The sequence below is a fragment of the Enoplosus armatus genome, chromosome 20 (assembly GCF_043641665.1).
Source record: "Enoplosus armatus isolate fEnoArm2 chromosome 20, fEnoArm2.hap1, whole genome shotgun sequence".
NCBI classification, from domain to species: domain Eukaryota; kingdom Metazoa; phylum Chordata; class Actinopteri; order Centrarchiformes; family Enoplosidae; genus Enoplosus; species Enoplosus armatus.
The window spans coordinates 137,818-160,749 of record NC_092199.1 but is presented as its reverse complement, the minus strand read 5'-3'; the positions used below and the strand labels follow the sequence as shown (position 1 = coordinate 160,749).

Here is a 22,932-nt window from a genome sequence, read left to right as displayed (position 1 = left end):
TTAATAGCTGCACGACAAAAACCCAATTTCTGTTTGATCTCTTTGCACAGTTCAAACCCAAATGTGTTCGTTATTATTTGAGAGATAAAGTAAGTATAGTATGAGGATGTGGAAATATATTTCATAATTAATTATATGCCAATATGAAATTAATTTGGTGCTTTGAAAGCACAACAATTCTATTGCTGATGAATATTTGGTAAGAAAATGCAACATTTGCCTGATTTAATAGTTGGGAGAAGTTTGCCCTCAGTATTTTCTGCCAGAAAGCCTAACCAAGTAGTTTTGGTGGCTAAACCTAACCAAACTGCAACTGTTTCAGAAAGTCAACTTCTGGCTTCACACTGGACACAGACTACTGTGTTTGACCCATTTAATTTAGTTTTAGTTAGAAGATAAAATCCTCCATACAGGACAACACACAATAATGATAGGAGGTATTACATTAGATTTTAACATGTGCTTTATTATTATTGTTATTTATTTCCTTGCTTTATCCTCGACGGATGTCCTTCTGACTGACTGAATGGATTCAAACAAGTGAATGAATGATGAAGCTGTAGTGATCAGAACAGAGTTCATTCTTCTTCATACACTGAAATGTGACACAAACAACTTCCCAATGATGAGAGAATGATTAAAATGATCAAATGTTGTAGAAGCATAAATGATAAAAACAGACTCATGAATTTGTCCAACTGAAACAAATCTCCGAACAGCCTGAAACACTTTAACATCATGTCAGTTAATGAGGGTTCACAGCAGACCAGTTCAGGCTGCAGCACCTTAAAAGGCACTGTGCTCCAAAGAGTGGAGTCTTTGTGCCCTCAGGACTGTCTGACAGGACTCTCCACCGTTTCCGGCTGTGGATCCATTAAAAGTCTTCTCTGTAGTTGATGCGGTGAGACTGTGCCATCCACAAATGATTACAAAGCTTTTATTTTGGTGAGTAGTTTTGATCAATCAGACAGTATTTATTTTAACAGGTATGTTTGAACAGGTGTTGCACTCAGGGAAACATGTTTTACTGTTGTCTGGCTTCAGAACTGCAGAGTGTTTTGGACAGGACGTGTACAGGTTTAATCCTGGACTGGCAGGAGAAACATGGTGAGCAGGTAAAGCACACTGCTGGTATACAACAGCAACCAGCAGTGGAAGAAGTACTCAGATCTTTTACTTCAGTAACAGTATTAATACCACAGTTGCCCATCAAAATCTTGAATCTAAGAAAATTTGTTGAGACAAATGTTTGGGAACCTCATTAAAAACATTTATAATATCAACATTGTACTGTATTGTACAGTACTGGTGCTCCCATTCAAGAGTAGAAAGTAGCAAAAAAATTAGAACTAAAAGTATGTACAAAATATAAAAATAAGAAATAGAAAATAAAAAATATACACATTTACAATATTTAAGTGAAAAATAAAAGTAAAAAATATATACAATAACAATGTATATATATACACACACACATATACATATATATTTACATACATATATATATACATACATGTATGTATTGCACTGAAAATTTAAAGAATAAATCATAATGAGGTAGTATGTGTAGGAGCAAATATCAAAATTAATAATTTAATAAATTATTAAGAAGTTAATTGTTACATGTTTTCATATTTTATTTTTCTACACTTTTGTATTCACTGACAGTTCAGCCTGTCAGTCAGACCCAGGGTGTAAACCCAGTGCGTCACTCGAGAATAGGCTCCACCCAGCCGTTATGTGAATGTGCGAAAGCGCTGTATTTTTTTTGGCTCCTCTCTGATTGGCCGAGAGAGTGAACAACTGACGGTTCAGAGTGCTGATTGGCTGGTCTGTCTGTCTGTCTGTCTCTCTCGCTCTCTCTGTCTGTCTCTCTCTCGCTCGCTCTCTCTCTGTGTCTGTCTGTCTGTCTCTCTCTCTGTGACTCTCTCTCTCTCTCTCTCTCTCTGACTCTCTCTGTCTGTCTGTCTGTCTGTCTCTCTCTCTCTCTCTCTCTCTCTCTGACTCTCTCTGTCTGTCTCTCTCTCTCTCTCTCTCTCTGACTCTCTCTGTCTGTATCTCTCGCTCTCTCTCTCTCGCTCTCTCTGTCTCTCGCTCTCTCTCTCTCTCGGGGGGCGTGTCGGAGCGCTTTGACAGGGACAGCGGCTTCTTCTCCTTAAAATGGCTGAAATATAAAACCAAAAGAAATTAAATAAAGAAAAGAAACAGAAGCAGAAACACCTCGTGCTCGCTGTTGTGGTTTGTGTTGGACTGAGGCGGATTCTACTGGATTCTCCTGAGATTGAAACTTTTCAATGAATTGCACCAGGTGAGAGTCCGAGTCCGATATGAAACTGCGCCACAGCAGCTTCCGGTACTCTCAGTCAGTTTGCTAGAGTCTCTGTAGTCTCAGTCTAGTATAGTCTCTGTAGGGTCAGTCTGTTAGAGTTACTGTCTGTTATAGTCTCTGTAGTCTCTTTCTGTTATAATCTCTATAGTCTCTGTCTATTATAGTCTCTGTAGCCTCAACCCATTGTAGTCTCTGTAGTCTTTGTCTGTTAGAGTCTCTGTCTCTTAGAGTCTCAGTATGGTAAAGACAGCTCAAACAAACTGACCTGAGAACAGAGAAAAGTTTAAAGGAGCTCAGAGTGAAACAACATGCTAAACTACCTGTAGTAGTCCACCTGTAGTAGTCTAACTGTATCCCACCGGTAGTAGTCCACAGGTAGTAGTCCACCTGTAGTAGTCCACCTGCAGTAGTCCACTGGTAGTAGTCCAACTGTAGTCCACCTGCAGTAGTCCACCTGCACCTCTCCTCTCCTTTCCTCTCTCTTCCTCTCCTTTCATCCCCTCTTCAAACAGCACCAGTTCTTCTTCAGGTCTTACCCATTGTCTCTCTCTGTTTTCAGGGTCCTCCACATCCTGAGCCCTCGCCACGGGGGTCCATCTCCCATCATGCCCGTCGACATGGCCATGAGGATCTGCCTGGCCAGCTCTCCTCCTCTGCGCTCCTTCCTCAGTAACTACGACAACCACTGTTCTTCATCAGCAGCCACTCTGTTGAAGCGCTGTGAACCGTTGCGACCCTGTCTGTCCTCCGGTCGCTGTGGCGACACCTTCAGTAACAACATCGCCACAGCGACCTCGACAACAGCGAGCTCAGAGATGGGCTCGTCGTGGCTGAGGAAGAAGAAGAAGAGTGTGGTATTTGCAGACTCTCGGGGTCTTGCGCTCACCGCCATCCACGTCTTCAATGAGGCAGAGGACGACCCGCTGACTGAGCTGCAGTTCCACCTGACGGAGATTCAGGACGCCACAGTCAGACGACATCTGGAAGACAACAAAGGTGACTGAACTGAAGAGCAGCTAATCATTGATACGCAGCAAGTAAACTTTATTAGAGCTGAAACGATTAGTCGATTCATCGATAGTCTCGCATAGCCAGAGCTATCTCCACACTTTGGAGAAACCCGTCGTCATTCTGGGATAGAGAAAACGCTCTGGCTTGTTTGTATTTCTTTGAACCAATCACAATCATCTTGGGCGGCGCTAAGCCCAGAATGCAGCGACGGTGCCCTTGCAAAATAGTGTCGGGGGGGAATTTTTGCACGAGGGGAGGTGAGCCACGCACAAGAAAATGCCACATAAAATAGTAAACGATGTATGTGGAGTATGTGATACAACTTTTAGTGTTAAAAAAGACAAACATATCCTGATCATCTGTGTCCTAGAGGTGAAGCCTACCTATACTTTAGCTCTGGAGTAGCTCCCTGGACCCGTTAAACCCACAGATGATCCAAATCTTTTTCATTTTCAGCATGTGGGCTGCTAGCTCAGAGGTTGTTGATATTGTTTCACTTAGCGATGGGGACTTTGAAAACAGTAATGTGCAGATAGCTGAATGGGAGTAGAATGGCAACTGAAATAGTCACCAGACTTATCCCAGCAGCCTACATCCGGTGAGTCAAACTAACAAGTCATGAACGGAAACATATTCTGCAACCAATTTGATTTGTTATAAGTTATATGTTTCCTCACTCATTTGCTGTTTCTCCAATTTTATAGTAAACTGGATATTTTTAGGTTTAACATTTTTATTTTATTTATTTGAGGCCTATTTGAGGACTACACGTTTCCGTTCTGTTAACCTGTTGGCTGTTTTTGAATGGGAGATTTGGGCTATTACAGGGTGGTCCTTAAAAAGTCTTACAATGTTTTAGCTTCACATTTACTAATAAAATGCCTTTTAAAAAGAATTAAATCGTCTTAAATTCTGCATCATCTCCATTCTCTAACTAATTACCAAAAATCAAAAATCGTAGTTCTGTCTGTCTGTATTTACCATAGATGTTTTATATTTACACATTCAAATAGCCTGATAAGAACTACCTGGAACTATCTGAGGTCTTGAATAACATGACGATCAAGCATTTTGAACTTCCTTGATGCAACTCTCTCTCTACATGGCTCTGCTGTAGCCATGGCAGTAGCCTACTCCGTCGCTATGGTTGCTCCCCTATTCAGTTCTGGCAAACCAACTCTGATAGATTGCTACCTCGGACCCCTGATGCTGATGTCAACATCCAACCAGACTCTGGTCCACGGTGTCTCTTGTCAAGCTGGTGTTGTTGATGTTCTTATTAATTCTGTAATCTGAATTAACCCAGGATAGATTTGCCCCAAAGAATGTAATCTGAAATCTCTCTTGATCAAACAATGATTAAGGCTCTTGAATACTGTTAATTATTTAGTTGGTAAAATGGATAATAATGTATTTTTATACAAACTGACCCTTTTCCCTTATTTTCATCTTCCAGACGCTGCAGATTGTGGTTCAGGCCTGGTTCTGGACTTCACCCAGCCGGCAGCCGACTATCTGGACCTGAGAAACCGGCTCAAAGCCCAGCAGGTTTCTCTGGAGACCTGTTCTGTCCAGGAGCAACTACTCTCAGGCACTGTTCAGGTTCGAAACCTCTGCTTCGACAAGTCCGTCTCAGTCCGAATCACCTTTGACTCGTGGCGGACCTTCCAGGATGTTCCATGTCTGTACTTGAACAACGTTTATGGCTGCCCCGACACAGACACCTTCTCATTCTCCGTCTCGGTACCGGAGGTCCGTCAACCCTCCAACAGAGTGGAGTTCTGCATTCAGTACCAGACTAAGGACCATACCTTCTGGGACAATAACCACGGGAATAACTACCGGCTGGCAGTGGTGGACCCAGACAGCAACCTGACTCAGATCATTGAGAGTACTGCAAGGCTGGAGATCCAGAGTGACCGTGGCAGAGAGAAGAGAGAGGAGATGAATTTTGATCCCTTTGGAAGTCCCAGGACGTCAGCAGGGATCTTCCCTGAGTGGCAGAGCTGGGGCCGTGTGGAGACCAGTGCCCCCTACTGGTGATACCACCACAGGACAGGTTGTTTATGTTGCAGTCACTCTGATTTTGTTCCTATGTTATATGAGATTCACAGGACCCTCACAGCACAGAAAAGCCACATTATATCCTCTGGAGGTTATCCAGGATACACTACGGATTGTTCCAATTGAGTCAATTTAGCAGCCCCAATATGAGTCTGTCTTGACAGAGAGTGGAAGGAAATCTTTAAAAAGTTACAAAGGAATTTGTCGATGCCATTCCAAGAAGAGTTTGCAAGGCATAAGAGAGCGTCACATTTTTAAATATGCAAGTATGACAATGAAACTGAGTAGCATAAAGATATTCATAAGAGAATCAGGAGTCATAAGAGCTTTTTAAAAGCATCCAAAGGATCTACAAGGTGAACTGTAAGGCTTTAGAAGTCACACGGATTCATAAGCGCGCTCTTAAAACCTCCCAAAGTCCATGAGGGGTTCAAGGCCACGTGTTTTAAAAACATCCACAATGCTTCATTATAATTTGTAAAACTTCACAACATTCGTCTCCGTATGGCTCCACAAGGCCTCTTTCATTATAAGCTTTTCACAGGAGTTTCATTGCATTGCATGCATTCACGAGTGGTTTGTATAAAGCATTCAAAGGATTAATTAAACATTGCAAGACTTCATGTTCTTCAGCATCATAGTTGAGAAAACAAGTCCTGTTTCTGACAAGTCAACATGAGGATGGTTGATTGAATGAGGATTTATATACATTCGGGTCCAAGGATGTGACATCTTCCTCGGCTATGTGGATTGCATTTCCTGCAGTTTTCTCTTTATTTCCTGCATTTTCAAGTGCAGATCTTTTCCACCATGACAGCTGATGCATCATTTTCAACAGAAACCTCTCAGGACGTTCAAGTCCCGAAACAGCCCTAAGAGAAGACCAGCAGCATGACTTTAAGTCCTGCAACACTATGTTCAGAAGACTCAAGATGCCTAAAACCAGTCCCACATTTAGGTTTTTTGAAGAGCGAAAAGTTTAACAATTCCAACTTCTAACATTTATGAATTTGTGCTGTGGACTAAATAATGACCTCCTGCAGAGTCTGGGTTAAGTTTGTGACACAGTCTTCAATCCTGTTTGTGTGTTAAACCTCAAATTTTTCAGGAGCAGTTCACCTTTGATTCAGTTCAAGGATCTTTAACTTCTAGACCCTAATGCGAAAACCTAACCTGACCCAGGCTGGGTCTTGAGCAGTGCTGAATCTAATTGTCTGGGCTTCCCCACACTTGCAGACTCGAGTTCTCAAGTGGACTCTGCAGGCTTCCAGAGATGGATTGTAGGGTCAAGATCTCAGCATTAGTTATATCCATGGCCATGATTGAGATCTGAAGTCTCTTACACCGCTGCAGACTTTTTGTGATGACTATAAGCACTTCAGACAAATGGTATGACCAAAGTCCATGAGGTCTCAGTCTGCAAGTCCAGAGGGTGCTACTTTTGGGATCATTTCAGGAACAGAAGATATTTTAATACCCCTGAAATCCAGTCTTAATGTGACACTAAACAGACCAAAACTCTTTGTGGGAGTGTTGACTCAGACTTTTCAGAACTTTTGTTTTTAATCTGATGTCTTTTATCCTCTGCTTTGACTCAGACCCTGTTCTTACTGTATGTTGATGTTTTGTTTCCTGAATCATGTGAATGCACCATGAAGAGAAATGTAAATGGAGAGGTCAAAGGTAACTGCATTCTGAAAGTTTTGATTTTTTTTGCTTTGTTTTTTCTTCCTGTTAGCCTAAAACACTCTTGTTAGCAGAGCAATCTTTGCTAAAGAGGTATTTCTGTTCCCCTTGTAACGGGTAGTTAATTAGGCTCATGTGCCCCTGTTTTTTTCTCGGCACTTGGGAGTTTTCACTCAGACTTGTCTCGGGCACTTGAGAGTTTTCACTCAGACTAGTCTTGGGCACTTGGGAGTTGTGACTTGGAATTGTCTCGGTCAGTTGGGAGTTTTTATTCCAACTTTTCTCAGGCACTTGAAAGTTTTGATTTGGACTTGTCTGAGTCACTTGGGAGTTTTGACTGACATGTCTTGGACACTTGGGAGTTTTGACTAAGACTTGACTCGTGGGAGTCAAACTGGAATCTGTATAGTGGGAGTTTTGCACTTGTTTTTAATTGAATGTCTTTTTGTGGGAGTGTTGACTCAGACTTTTCAAAACTTTTGTTTTTAAACTGATGTCTTTTATCCTCTGCCTTGACTCAGACCCTGACCTCGTTTGGTCTTGTCTCAGACTCAAGTGGTCTTGACTGCAGCACTACCTGGAGCCATTAAGTTATTGTTACATTGCAGTTTACTGATCTCCTTCTTCTAATATTTTTTAGTAGCGTCAGCTGCAATATCCCCACCCTACCTAACTTCTATTGTTGATATTTCTCCAGACCTCCCCTAGTTTGACGAAACACCATAACCAGTAAAAAAAAATAATCATCCTGAATTGAATGTCACAGACACTAAAAAATTAATATAATTTTAATGTTTAATGTATTGACAGTGACTGACGGTGACACTGTGTTGAGTAATCTTTGTGACCAAGGCTGGATACAAACCGGTTGTACACTGCCCCGGGTCCCCAGACCCTCAGGGTCCCCAAAGGCTCCAGTCTTACACTGTGGCAGTTATGATGTGTTTGTTAATACTGTATTCACAACTAAAGCACATTATAAACAGAGTGATGGGGCCATTTGGGTGTTATTATCTGAACTTGAGGCATTTGTCAAGTAAAGTGAAAACTACTCACTAACTAATACAGTTACAGAGATTGTGAGGAACTGGCAGCCATTAGGTGCCAACAGTTCATTTTGTTGGTTGGTGGTTCTGGGGTGTAGCAATGATTGACATAGTAAAGAGAACCTTGCTTATTTTTATGGAGGGACTTTCCTGATATATTCTTGAATGTTAAAGCGAAATTCTGGTATTTTTCTTCTCATAAGTCAAGCTAATTTTGCACCCGCCTCCTTTGTTGTAGTGATTCAGGAAGTGTAACTAAAGCTATGGGACGGCAACACGACCCTCCTAAAGCTTTCCAAATGAATTTATAAGGGATCTATTGACGGGGAAACTCTTAACTAGCTGCCTCTGTTTCATTTATAGCATGATTCTTCTTCAACAGAGTTAAACACATATTACAGAAATGTTGCCCCAGAAGTAGATTCCTTTGCAGTTACCATCAGCAGCTAATCCACATGGCTAATTTATGTTTATGTTTATATGAGTATTACCATCATCAGAATGCACACAAACATCAGAAAAAATACCAGAAATTCCTTTAAATAAGCTTTTATTTTATTCGTCCACTGTTTGAGCTGTCTGGGGTCATCATCAGTTGCCAGACAGTCATAACAGCATTGGTATGATTGGAAATTAAATAATTGCATTCAGCTCATACAGTGAAGCCACAAACATACTGTTATTACTGTATGTTGATGTTTTGTTTCCTGAATCATGTGAATGCACCATGAAGAGAAATGTAAATGGAGAGGTCAAAGGTAAATGCATTCTGAAAGTTTTGATTTTTTTTGCTTTGTTTTTTCTTCCTGTTAGCCTGAAACACTCTTGTTAGCAGAGCAATCTCTGCTAAAGAGGTATTTCTGTTCCCCTTGTAACGGGTAGTTAATGGTTCCAGGATGCATCCAGCTATGCATTTTAGTCTCCTGCTGTAGTCTTGTTGTCATGGTAACTGCTGTAGATGGAGAAGATAAACCTGCACGTCGTGTTAGCTCCTTTAGCCATAAAAGCCTTTACTAAGCTAAGAAACACTTCCAGTGCTCTTACCCTGTGTGTGTGTGTGTGTGTGTGTGTGTGTGTGTGTGTGTGGCATGTGACAAGTAATTTTGGACACTGAAGAAAAATTTAAAGTGAATCTGGGAGGTTGTGATGTCGACCTGCAGCTTCGACACAAAATAATTGAACACAAATCTTGTGGTCAGTTTTTGTCTATCTGTCAGAAGTTGAGATGTTTGATGAACGGCTGCTGGAGGCCTCATGCTGCGTTTACGTCACGTTAGATTTATTGTACCAATTGTAGATCTGACAACTCACCTATTGTCTTGTGGTGATGATGACAGGTGGATGGGTGGGTGGGGCTCTTGATGGACCGCTACAACCTGCAAAATGAGGCTCATGTGACTGCTAGTGAACTAATCTACTAACATCATTCGAGCTATTATTAGGTTCTCTTATACACAACGCTGGCTGTTTATTTGATCATGTCATCGCATGAGTTTTTATTGTAAATGTCACGATGGACACTTCAGTATGAATTGATTTCCTTGTCATCGTTAGCTTATTTACTGGATACTAAAGGCTCAGTGACGCAGCTGCAGGAAGTTAACCAGATGTACATACCAACCAGTGAAGGTTCATATCACAGAAGAAAAACAAGTGTCTTGTTCTGTGTGTTCCTCGTTGGTCGCTGCAGTATTTACCTCTCCAGACCTCCTGGGGGCGCTCTACTAAACAGAGCCACCTTAGCTATAATGCTAACGTCGCTGACAGTTGATGGGTACGTTTTTATAACACACCTGGAAGCTGCGTCTGTATGCTGATGTTTCACCAAGTGAATATCTTCTTCTTCTCTGATCTGGTCTGAAGTCAGTTTGTTATTTTACTGCTCTGAAAACACAAGTCATCAGTGTTTCTTCCATCTTTCAGTTCAAGCAGTGCTCAACAGTGATTGGCTGAGCCCACAAAGGTCAGAGCAGCTCGGGTCAAAGTTGAAGATTATTTCTGCCATGACTTGAACGCAACATTTTAGCGAGCCAGCGTTAGCTCATGCTAACCTAACAGATATGATGAATGGCATTTAACTTGACTAGCCAGCTGCTAGCGTTAGCGACTCTAGTGTAAGGCTGTATTGTAAAGTGCAACATAACGATGATGTCATGATGTTCTGCTGAAGCAGAAAGTGATGTAAGCAGTAAGCGATTAACTGTTCCTTTTGTGTGTGTCCTTTCAGAATAAAAGTCTAATGTTTATAGTGTTTATAGTGTTTAAAGCTTGCTCTCTTTTGTTTCTTTCTTCTTCCAAACTTTATTACATCATCAGAAAATTTGACATCACATCAACTTATCATAATCACCGAGTTTCAAAGAAATATTAAATAATCTTTTAATGTATATATGTATCTTTCTTAGTTTTCAATTTAATTTCAGTTTTTGACTTAAATACTATTATATAGAATATATATAACGCATAACATAAATATTCAAGTGAAGTGAATATTATATTTTTATTTTAAAGTTCATAACTAATAATTAAGTTAAAGGTTATGTTCAGTAGAGTTCAGCTGTGTGCTTGTCAGAGAAAAAATAATAAAGAAATAGTTGAAGTGAGTTTCAGCAGCAGAGGTCAGACTGAGGAGAGCTGACAGAGAGAGATGATTAACATTCTTCTTTTTATCTCTCACATCAACGTCCAGCTGACTGAATCTACTCTGGACACATGAGGAGACTACGAAGCTGAATTGTTCCAGAGCTGCCAGCGCTCACAGACAGAAAACTAAAACCAGCATAATGTTAAACAACATAATAAAAGCCAATATCCTCAGTATGTTCATGTGTGGGGGCGCTTCAGGCAGACATGAAATACGATCGTCCAGTTTGTAAAACGGAGTTGAGAGATCCAAGGACGTGTGTGTTTGTATAATTGAACGCAGCCTGACACTGAATAGCCTCTGAGTGAAGTTGTCTCATGATGTGAACAAGTCGACAACATCACATGACGTGAACGCAGCATAAACACACAATGTCCACTTCCTGTTCCAGTAGGAACTGAAGTGTAGGTTGTTGTTTCTCTCTGGTCAGTTATAGAGGAGCACAGAGTGTTAGCGGCTAGCTGTCTGTACAGATACTGAAGTTATTCCTTTATATTAATATTGTTAGATGTCACATTCACAAACTGTTTATAAAGAAACTGGTCTGAAAGAAACTTGTTTCTATAATCCAGAATATAAACGGAGGGTTTCCATGCACAGATTATACAGTTATGTAATAGGAAGTGACCTAAAACTACCGCTGAATCACACACACACTGTACTGCCATGTTAACTCTCTACACATGAAGATTAAAACGTCTACTGTTGATCCACAAACACTGACGATCAGCTGACTGTAGTCAACCTAAGTGGACGTTATGACATCATATCAGTATTATGACATCATTGATTTTATCAGTTGAGATAAATAATCAGGAGGCTTCAAACAATCTGACATGAAACAGACATGAAGGCAGAATGATACACACTGATATACTCTGGTCCCACTGGCCAAGACACTGGTCCTGCTGGACAAGACACTGGTCCCACTAACTGACAGCATACACACTGATGCTGCTAATGCAACTAAGACAGACAGAGAGACAGACAGAGACACAGAGAGAGACGGAGAGACAGAGAGAGACAGACAGACAGAGAGAGAGACAGAGACAGACAGAGAGACAGACAAACAGACAGACAGACAGTACTGTAGTAAATCACTGCAGTAGTAATAAAAAAAACAACAACCCTCTCTGACAGCTGATCATTGATCAGTTCTGTATCATTGGTGATCAGTTCTCTATCAATGTATTGTATAATAAAGTATTTTCAATTCAATTTTATTCATATAGCGCCAAATCACAACAAAAGTCATCTCATGACACTTTACAAAAAGAGCAGGTCTAGACCGACTCTTTATAATGTTATTACAGAGACCAACAGTTCTCACCATGAGCAAGCACTCTGGCGACAGTGTCAAGGAAAAACTTCCTTTAAGAGGCAGAAACCTTGAGCAAAACCAGACGAGAGTATTTCTGATTGTGATTCTGACTCTGATTCAGTTCTGTATCGATGACGATCAGTTCTGTATCGATGATGATCAGTTCTGTATTATTGGTGATCAGTTCTGTATCGATGACGATCATGATATTGCGAACAAAAACACTTAATACATGTGTTATTTTAATACTTTCTGACTGTTATTTGTACTAATGTTGTAGAATGTAAGTTCTACTTTACTATAACTGATTGTACTGTTACTAGTAGTACCTCTACAGAAATTAGAAGAAGTTGAATGTCTACCAGTACTACTGCTACTGTTAGTACTCTGAGTACTACCACTAATAAAACTAGAGTACTTCTTCTTCTTCTCTGGTTACTGAGAGGTCAGACAGGGTCAGCAACTGTCTCCTACTAGTTCAGGCTGCGAGATCAGAGGTCAGCACACAAACACGTGTGTGTGTTACTGTGTGTGTGTGTGTGTGTGTGTGTGTCTATATTAGGAGGACTAATGAAGCATCTCGTCACCAAACTGGAAACACAGGTCTTTTCTTCTTCTGCTGCTGTGAACGCTGTCATGGAGCTGCAGAGGTGAGCTGATTATTGATTATTGATAACAGTGCTGTGTGTTGTTAATCGATGATGTTTACTTTGATAATCTGGTAATAAAAGTAGTTTTTCAGTTAAACACCTGCAGTGTTTGATGTACAGTGTGTACTTTTACACACAGTGAGTATTCTGACGCAGTAACTGACCATGTTTCGTGGTTAAACACAGAAATGATTTCACTTGATGTCTTCACAGCGGGACGTTGTTCATATGATGAATGAAACATTTTCATTTCTACAGTAACTTGATGTTCTGATGTTCTATGACGTTCTTGTCTTGTTTACTGAATAACAGGCTGCTGTACAGTAATATCAGGGTGCTATATGCTATTACATTATATATATGTATATATTATTGATTATTTAAACCATGTGAAAGGAATCTGTTCAGGTTTATTAGTTCTGGGAAGAAGCCGATGAGGAGGTGATTGAAAGCTGACCACAGTGGGTGCCTTGAGAACAGCTGACGACTTGCTCTGATAACATTTTATCGTTTCATGTTTCATGTTCGGACATCTCAGAAGAACATTTCTTCCTCATGAGACATAAAGATTGTTCACAGATTCAAATCTTTATTGTCATCTGTGCTGAGAACGTTTATTATCAGAATCTGATGAAAGTAGAAACTAAAAGATTGTGTTTGTTCTTCTTGATGCTGTCAGATCTGAGCTGATCAGCTGGGAGGAGGAGGAAGAGGAGAAGAAGATGATGATGGTGAGAGGAAAATATTATAATACTGTTCAGCTTCTTTTGGTTTCATCTTCTCGTCTTTCCCTCTTTTCTGTTTTCATGTTGTGTGTGTGTGTGTGTGTGTGTGTGTGTGTGTGTGTGTGTGTGTGTGTGTGTGCTGCCTGACCTCTGACCTCTGACATGTGATTGGTGGATGATGAAATGACCTCAGCAGTAGGTTAACGATTGGCTGCAGTCCACCTGTCGCCGTCATGGTCTGTCTGTTTGTCTCCCTGAAGAACTTCTTCTTCTTCTCTCTTCATTTTCTTTTTATTCTCCTCAGTTTGACTTTCACATTTGTTTCTTCTTCTCTGGTTTCTTCCAAAAACCCTCAGAAAGATTCAAAAGGCTTCTTTTTATCTTCACTTTATTTAAATGATTAAGTCATAATGTTTGTGAAAAGTCTCATTTCACATCGTCACACAGTTCAGTTATTCGTCATTTATTATTTATTTCAGTTATGAATCTGATTAGTTTAGAGTTTAGTTTAGTAAACTTTGTTCGCTATCAGAGACCACGTGACCCCCTGCTAACCTCTGACCCCTCCCTTTTGGGAAGTGATTGGCCAATAAAATGACACCAGAGAAGGTCATGTCCAACACACACACACACACACACACACACACACACACACACACACACACAGAGCTGTAAACTGAGGCTCCTCTTTAGGCTGCTAATAAAGTTTTATAAGAGAGCGGCAGACCTGAGGTCAGAGGTCACGTCTTGGCTGTTGGTTAATCTCTATATTGTTTATTTCTGTTCTGGTTATTGGACTCAAGTTTCCTCTTTAAGACTTTAAATAACGTTTTATGATTCAAAGTTACAGTCAACAGAAATCAGTCTCAGTGTGTTCATACTTTATTCCACATCTGTATTGATGATGGACAAACTGAGCATGCTCAGTCTCACTGACAAAACAAAGAATGAGGTCTGGTCATCTCTCATCTTTAATCCAGCAGATTGTTTTCAGTTTCTAACTTGTAGTCTTCAACCGACGCTGACTCAAGTGACATCACTCTCACAAGGACATTTATCAGACTTCAGCTCCTTCTGAGTCACTGAAGGTTTTATACTACTTTAAAACATGCAGGAGAACTCCAAACACCTGGAAACACCTGGAAACACATTGAGGTGGTGTTCACCACACTGAAACTCTCTGAAGCAGAAAACATCTGGAAGTTTCGCATGTCGGTGCAAACGAGCATCTGATGAGTGAAACATGACTCTGAATGAGTCACATGAACATGAAGTGAGAGACATTTGTCTCTGTGTGTCTTTAGCAGGTGGAAGACGGAGGCTACGAGTCGTCTGTCTCTCAGGAGAAGCAGGACTCTGACTGTCCAATCAGCCTCAAGGTCAGAGCAAAACACACGTTATCTGTTTGAATGCAGACTAATGAAAAATGTTCAAGTGGCCAAACATTTAGTTGTAAGGCTTTGTAATCTGTGTTAGCATTGCAGCTGCTGGGTGGCGTCATATTCACTAACTGGGCCTCAGATTTACCTGCTTTTAATAAATATTATAAAGAGAACGGTCTAGACCTGCTCTATATGTAAAGTGTCATGAAATAACATTTGTTGTGATTGGGTGCTGTATAAATAAAATTGAATTAAACGACCTCTGAACAATGTTTTTACTGGTTTCCAGCAAGTTGCTCCTTTTCTCAAAACTGAAAATGTCAAAATGAAAGTTGTCTTGTAACCACATTGACAGGTGAAATATTAAGCATGACACGGAACAAAAAACGAAATAAATTAAATATCTAACTTAATGGCCTGCTTTTGTTTTCCTTTGGTTTTGTTTACCTTTTCAATGACATTTATCTGAATCTTTGGATATAAGCGCTTTATAAATGCAGCCATTTACAAGGCAGAACCTAGAACCTTACTGGTCAGGTTCATTTAGTTCCTGTATTTGAGAAGAGCTACAGTAGGACTGTCTGAGCAGGAATAGTGTTCATTCTGGCAGCAGTAGTATTAGTACAAACAGTATTTGGAGTAACTGTACTAAAGAGGTTCAGATGGTGGACCCTTTGATCCAGTCTCTTTTCCTTTCTGTCTTTCTGTCCCGGTTCAGACGGACAAATCGGGTCGTCTCCTCCTGGAGACTCCTGCTGACCTCCAGAACCTTCTGCTGCTGAGAAAGACCAAGAGAGAGCAGAAAGCTGTCAGGAAACCTGCTGCTGCCCGCCCTGCTGTCCAGACAGTGGTAAGACACACACACTCACCTGGACAGGTAGCCAGCTGGACATAATGAACCACACACAGACATACATGATAAAAAAGTGAATAAGTGAAAAGTGAATAAAAGCAGCAGTGAAAGTGAAATCATACAGAGCCACAGATGAATACAACATTTCATTTATGAATTATCAGTTTTATTGACACAGGAAATCATTCCTGCCTGTGGTCATCAAACTGTTCAACTCCTCCCTCTGAGTGTCAGACACTCCGAAGAAAGACACTGGAAATCTGGATCTACTTCACCTGTTCATATACTACCTCACTATTTATTCTTAAATGTTTAAGTGCAATACATATATAGGCATACACTTCAGTGCAATACATACATACATATATATATGTATGTACACATATACATATACTTTGTTATTTTTACTACATTGTTCACTTAAATACTGTAAATGTGTATATTTTTTATTTTCTATTTCTTATTTTTATATTTTGTACATACTTTTAGTTCTAAATTATACTACTTTTTACTCTTGAATGGGAGCACCGATACTGTACAATTTCCCCCCGGGGATCAATAAAGTATTTCTGATTCTGATTCTGATTCTGAAACAGAACATCAGCACTGCAGAAGTGACAAACTTTATGTTCTTGAGTTCATGAGCATGTGACTGTGTTTGTGTCTCTCAGCCTTATTATGTGGACGAGGAGGATTTCTTTAAGGCCTGTGATCAGAAGCAGCTGCTGGTGATTGACAGATACCTGTCGACAGGTGGAGACGTCAACGCCTGCGACGCTGTGAGTCCTCGACACCTGACTGCTTGGCTGTGGTTTGGACCCAGTAGAGGGCAGTAAAGCCACACAACGGTAGAAACATTATTTATGATGTTGTTCTGTCTGATGTGAAGCAGTCATGAATGGACAGTTATTGTATCACAGCTCTGAGGACAGAGGAGGATGGAGGAAGGTGGAGGAAGTGCGATCAGCCTCCATCTTCTACGTCTGAGAGAATTCAACATGTCCGACTGTGTTTGTCTTTCAGCCTCCTTCAGACTGAAAGACATATAAAACTCATTGAAACTATGTTCTGTTTTATAAATCTGAACCTGCATGAGCCCGCTTCACCTCCCACAGTCAGAGGTGAGTTTATATTCATATATCGATCCTTTACTGATCATATCATCCAGAGATGCTGTCACTGTGAGTGGCTGTTTATAACGCTCATGTCATTCATTTAATTAATGATAAGGACAGTGACATCTCAGTCATCAATATTACACATCAGCCATATGATCAGTGATCAGTCATTAATATTGAAATAGACTTTACAAACTGCTTCACAGCTCAGCATCAAATGAAAAGATCCTTAACAGGGAAATAATGATTCCTGTGAATGAAAATAAAGAATACATTCAAATTAAGTATATAAATGACAGCTTGATTGACATTTTACAGAAAAAAATAATAACTCAGTCAGTGAAATTACAAACAACCTAAACAAACAATGGTTTACTGTTTACTGTTTCGCCTGCAGATATCTGTAGAAAACTGAATGCTGGTCTGAAGTCTGTGTGAGGTGACACACTCTGCTTTTGTAAATGTACAGTATGCAGGGTTTTTTGACACCTGGTTTAAACGTCTGACCCTGGTCTTCATCAGTCTGACGCTGTGCAGCTGTTCTGCTGCAGACAAACACATTCTCTGAAAGATTAATACTTAATAATACTTAAATACCCAGCAAGTGGTTTAACAGCATTTGCAGAATCAAAGAATATTCTGTCTGCTGCAACATTTTTAACATTTTTATACATCTGAATATACTGATATCTTTTTGTGTTTGTGTTTAGTTTGAGCGTACAGGTCTGCACAGAGCAAGCTCACAGGGCCACACAGAGGTCGTCACGAAACTGATGGAGGCCGGAGGGAACGTCCACAGCAGAGACAAGGTGAAGTTTATGTGTGTGTTTACAGCTGGTGTGAACCCATCGCAAGGGGTCTCTAGGTACCAGCCACAACAGTGTGTATTAGAACCAGTTTTAATCAGATTAATACTGGTTAATACTGGTTCAAGGGGAGGCTTTGGCCCCTTGAACCAGTATCCCCAGCTCCTCCTGTCCACGTGTCAAAGTGTCCTTTGACAAGACACTGAACCCCAAATTGCTCCTGATGTTCAGGCCAGCAGCCTGTATGCAGCTCACATGTACAGTGCATCCGGAAAGTATTCACGGCGCTTCACTTTTTCCACATTTTGTTATGTTACACCCTTATTCCAAAATGGATTCAATTAATTTTTTTCCTCAAAATTCTACACACAACACCCCATAATGACAATGTGAAAAAAGTTTTTTTGAAATTTTTGCAAATTTATTAAAAATAAAAAACTAAGAAATCACATGTACATAAGTATTCACAGCCTTTGCCATGAAGCTCAAAATTGAGCTCAGGTGCATCCTGTTTCCACTAATCATCCTTGAGATGTTTCTGCAGCTTAATTGGAGTCCACCTGTGGTAAATTCAGTTGATTGGACATGATTTGGAAAGGCACACACCTGTCTATATAAGGTCCCACAGTTGACAGTGCATGTCAGAGCACAAACCAAGCATGAAGTCAAAGGAATTGTCTGTAGACCTCCGAGACAGGATTGTCTCGAGGCACAAATCTGGGGAAGGTTACAGAAAAATTTCTGCTGCTTTGAAGGTCCCAATGAGCACAGTGGCCTCCATCATCCGTAAGTGGAAGAAGTTCGGAACCACCAGGACTCTTCCTAGAGCTGGCCGGCCATCTAAACTGAGTAATCGGGGGAGAAGGGCCTTAGTCAGGGAGGTGACCAAGAACCCGATGGTCACTCTGTCAGAGCTCCAGAGTTCCTCTGTGGAGAGAGGAGAACCTTCCAGAAGGACAACCATCTCTGCAGCAATCCACCAATCAGGCCTGTATGGTAGAGTGGCCAGACGGAAGCCACTCCTTAGTAAAAGGCACATAGCAGCCCGCCTGAAGTTTGCCAAAAGGCACCTGAAGGACTCTCAGACCATGAGAAACAAAATTCTCTGGTCTGATGAGACAAAGATTGAACTCTTTGGTGTGAATGCCAGGCGTCACGTTTGGAGGAAACCAGGCACCGCTCATCACCAGGCCAATACCATCCCTACAGTGAAGCATGGTGGTGGCAGCATCATGCTGTGGGGATGTTTTTCAGCGGCAGGAACTGGGAGACTAGTCAGGATAGAGGGAAAGATGAATGCAGCAAAGTACAGAGACATCCTGGATGAAAACTTGCTCCAGAGCGCTCTTGACCTCAGACTGGGGCGACGGTTTATCTTTCAGCAGGACAACGACCCTAAGCACACAGCCAAGATATCAAAGGAGTGGCTTCAGGACAACTCTGTGAATGTCCTTGAGTGGCCCAGCCAGAGCCCAGACTTGAATCCGATTGAACATCTCTGGAGAGATCTGAAAATGGCTGTGCACCGACGCTTCCCATCCAACCTGATGGAGCTTGAGAGGTGCTGCAAAGAGGAATGGGTGAAACTGCCCAAAGATAGGTGTGCCAAGCTTGTGGCATCATATTCAAAAAGACTTGAGGCTGTAATTGCTGCCAAAGGTGCATCAACAAAGTATTGAGCAAAGGCTGTGAATACTTATGTACATGTGATTTCTCAGGTTTTTTATTTTTAATAAATTTGCAAAAATCTCAAATAAACTTTTTTCATGTTGTCATTATGGGGTGTTGTGTGTAGAATTTTGAGGAAAAAAATGAATTTAATCCATTTTGGTATAAGGCTGCAACATAACAAAATGTGGAAAAAGTGAAGCGCTGTGAATACTTTCCGGATGCACTGTACCTTTGGTTCTAATGTTGTGGTTCTGTCCAGCTGTTGTCCACTTGTGTCCACTCTGCCTGTCGAGGAGGACATCTGTCTGTACTCAAACTACTTTTGAACCACGGAGTAGACATTACTGCAACAGACAAGGTAATACTACTGACATTACTACTATTACTGCCAATACTAACTGTTACTAATAACACTGCTACTGTCGCCAGACATCTCAACCTCCACATTTTAAAAACACATGATGTAATAAGATCTTATATGTGCTCAAATATCGTATTGTTTTGTTTCAGAATAAATCACTATTTAAAACACATCTAAGAATGTTAATAACTAACTGGTGTATCAACAATATGTTGCAAACACATTAAAAATATATATATTTATATATTAGATACCCACACGTGGACAGTGTCACTGTTATACTGTATGTGCGTGTGTGTGTGTGTGTGTTAGCTGGACAGCACTCCTCTTCATGTCTCTGTGAGGACCGGACACCACGACTGTGTTGAACACCTGATTCACTGTGGAGCTGAACTCAACACACAGGACAGGGTGGGTTTAAACACACACACACACACACACACACACACACACATACATACATATGGGGGACAGTTTAAAAGTTCCTAAACAAAGACAAATATGAATGCAGAGACGGTCTGCAAACATGAACCAAATGAATTTGAACTCCAGAGTGCGTTTAAAACACAGATCTGATATTAGACCAACAGTGACACCCTGAGGTCAGCTGAGGTACTGCACCCAACTCTTTCACTCGTTACAAAACACTACTTTGTAAAGTAGCTGCTTGAATTCTTGCAGGAACCAAATAATGTAAACAAAGAACCCACATGTTCACTCAGACCCCAGAATGGTGTTTCATTAATAATCAATAAGATTAATAATCAATATATTGGTGTCAGAGTGTAGAGCTCAGACCTGTGTGTGTTGTGTTTCAGGAGGGAGACACTCCTCTTCACGACGCTGTTCGACTCAACAGATTTAAAATCATCCAGCTGTTGTTGCTGCATGGAGCTGACACACACATCACCAACCAGGTAACACTGACCCGTGAGGTCTCCAGGGGCTGTGAAAGCTCCAGTCTCACTGTGTGTGAGCTGTTTAGTGTTGACTTCATAGAAAATGCATTAAATCACAATATAAACATGATGATGACACGACGAAGGTCTCTCTGTGGGGTTTCATTTAGTTTTTGTTATTTTGATGTAGTAAAGACGACACAGAGATGTTGATAACATCTTGTCTGTTTTTGATGAGATATTAATTATGAAGTCTATGTTCCTTGTTTGGGTGCATTCACTGTCATTGTGTTATGTTCCTGTAACCTCACATAATTACATGTAAAATTAAATAAAAAATTGGACCCACTCATCAAAACATTTCCCCACAGTGCTGCTAATAAAACTCCACAGGGAACCTTTAAGTGTCTATCACCTGATCTTCAAATATCCAGTTTTCAGACCTTCAGTTTGAGTTCTTTCGTCACATTTTACTCCCACAAATGACAAATCAAAGTGATTTTATGATGATGATTCACACTGTATTTATCATTTATATTGGCATATAAACATGTAGTGGAAAGTCCAAAAATGTAAACATTAAAAACCTCTCTTGTGGAGAAGTGGAGGCTGCTGTATGAACATGTGCTGAATATAGTAATTGTATTGTATACAATTATATATGTATAGTATGTAATTATTACACATGATGAATAAACCAGTTATTACATCTTTAAACCTGCCTCTCTCTCTCCTGCCTGTCTGTCTGCCTCTCTGTCTCTCTCTCGCTCTCTCTCTCCTGCCTGTCTGTCTGCCTCTCCCTTTGACCTCTCTCTCTCTCTCTCTCTCTCTCTCTCTCTCTCTCTCTCTCCTTCTCCTGCTGCCTGTCTGTCTGCCTCTCGCTTTGACCTCTCTCTCTCTCTCTCACCTGCCTGTCTTTCTGTCTGTCTCTCCTGTCTGTGTCAGGATGGACGTTGTCCTCTAGACGGGGTGCTGGAGTGGCAGAATGAAACAAAGACACTCCTCATCGAGCAGAGTGACAGGAAGTGATGTCACTGACAGCGTTACAGATTGACCAGTCACTGCTGACTTCTAGGCTTCTGAGGCTACCTCCTCAGTGAAGTAGATGATGAATACATTTCAGTGTTGACACCATAGATATAAAATATAAGCTGCAACATGACATCGTAACTGATGGGAAAACTGTTGCACTAACTTAGAGCTTAATGTAACGTTTAGCAACGTAACATGGAGAAGAGCTAGTCTTCACTCCTAAAGCCCATGTCAGAACATCTTAAGACAAATCCAGCTTGCCAACTATGTTATAATGATATTGCTTAATGTAGTATATTAGCAGTTCAGAATACCAAAGACAGTTATTACATATTAAGTACAGGAAAAACTGAAAAAATAAAATCCTTGTCTGCAATTTAAATGCACAATTATGAGATTATCTTCATGATTAAAAGCATGATTTGTTCTCTTGGAGCTATAACAATCACAAATCTACCAGAATCTTTGTTTTTTTGGTTAATTCTAGAGAGGCACAGTTGTCTTACACTAATTACTTTGAATAAAAACTACAAGGATTAAAAAGACAACATGAGCCATGTCACCATAGGCTCCATTAACAGCAAGTTTAAAGCTGGACCAGGTAAGATGGCTGCCATTTTGTCATTACAACACGTCACATCTATATTTATGGTTAACACTTTTTAGTGTTTTGTATTTTTACCCTCAAATATTTCAGCTGCTGCTTTTTCTTCTTAGTTTTCATTTGAAAACATATTTTTCTTTGAAGGTGATGAAAACTTTATTCACTCTGTTCTTTTGTAAAACAGACTTTATTAAATCAAGAGTCCTGATCAGTTGACTCAGAACCTGCATGTTGTGATTTATTTTATTCAAAACCCCATTAAAACTATGTACAATTAACTCAAATGAACTTGGTGTAAAGATTTCAGTGAGTCTTCTGTCTTATTGACTTATTCAAACTTGACTGTTTGAATAAATGTCCTCAGTTTGAGCAGCAGGACCAAGTGTAAAGAGTAGAAACCAGAGCAGTAAACATGAATCTAAATCTGGAGTCTGACACTTTCAGAGTGTTTCACTATAATATAGTAATTCATCGATACATTTGCATTCAGATGGAGTCAAAGAAATAATATCGCAAAAAATAAAAAACATAGAAATATCACAAAATAGGCAGAGTAGTTGTTTTCTTTGTCAGCAGAAACATGAATTGTCCAGTGACATTATTATCTAGAATATCAATATAGAACAAACCTATTATTTGGTTTTAATAAATCACTTGACAGTTTTGAAGTTTGTCCTGACGGTGGCGATAGAGAACAGATCATGGAGTCATTAATATTTACAGATGACAG

At 40.4% G+C, this 22,932-nt stretch overlaps 2 protein-coding genes across 2 annotated transcripts; both read left to right on the top strand.

Annotated features, from left to right (window-relative positions):
- The first annotated feature begins 2,106 nt into the window (after positions 1–2,106).
- On the top strand, positions 2,107–5,995 carry LOC139303620 (protein phosphatase 1 regulatory subunit 3C-B-like). The gene is made up of 3 exons (XM_070927464.1): positions 2,107–2,308; positions 2,889–3,325; positions 4,797–5,995. The coding sequence occupies exons 1-3, from the start codon at positions 2,295–2,297 to the stop codon at positions 5,381–5,383; spliced, it is 1,038 nt and encodes a 345-aa protein (XP_070783565.1). The 5' UTR covers positions 2,107–2,294; the 3' UTR covers positions 5,384–5,995.
- A 6,742-nt stretch (positions 5,996–12,737) lies between these two features.
- Positions 12,738–21,595, top strand: LOC139303579 (ankyrin repeat domain-containing protein 1-like). Its single transcript, XM_070927430.1, has 10 exons — positions 12,738–12,751; positions 13,431–13,482; positions 14,784–14,855; positions 15,577–15,708; positions 16,383–16,490; positions 17,540–17,638; positions 19,566–19,664; positions 19,980–20,078; positions 20,486–20,584; positions 21,512–21,595. The coding sequence occupies exons 1-10, from the start codon at positions 12,738–12,740 to the stop codon at positions 21,593–21,595; spliced, it is 858 nt and encodes a 285-aa protein (XP_070783531.1).
- Positions 21,596–22,932: the final 1,337 nt, after the last annotated feature.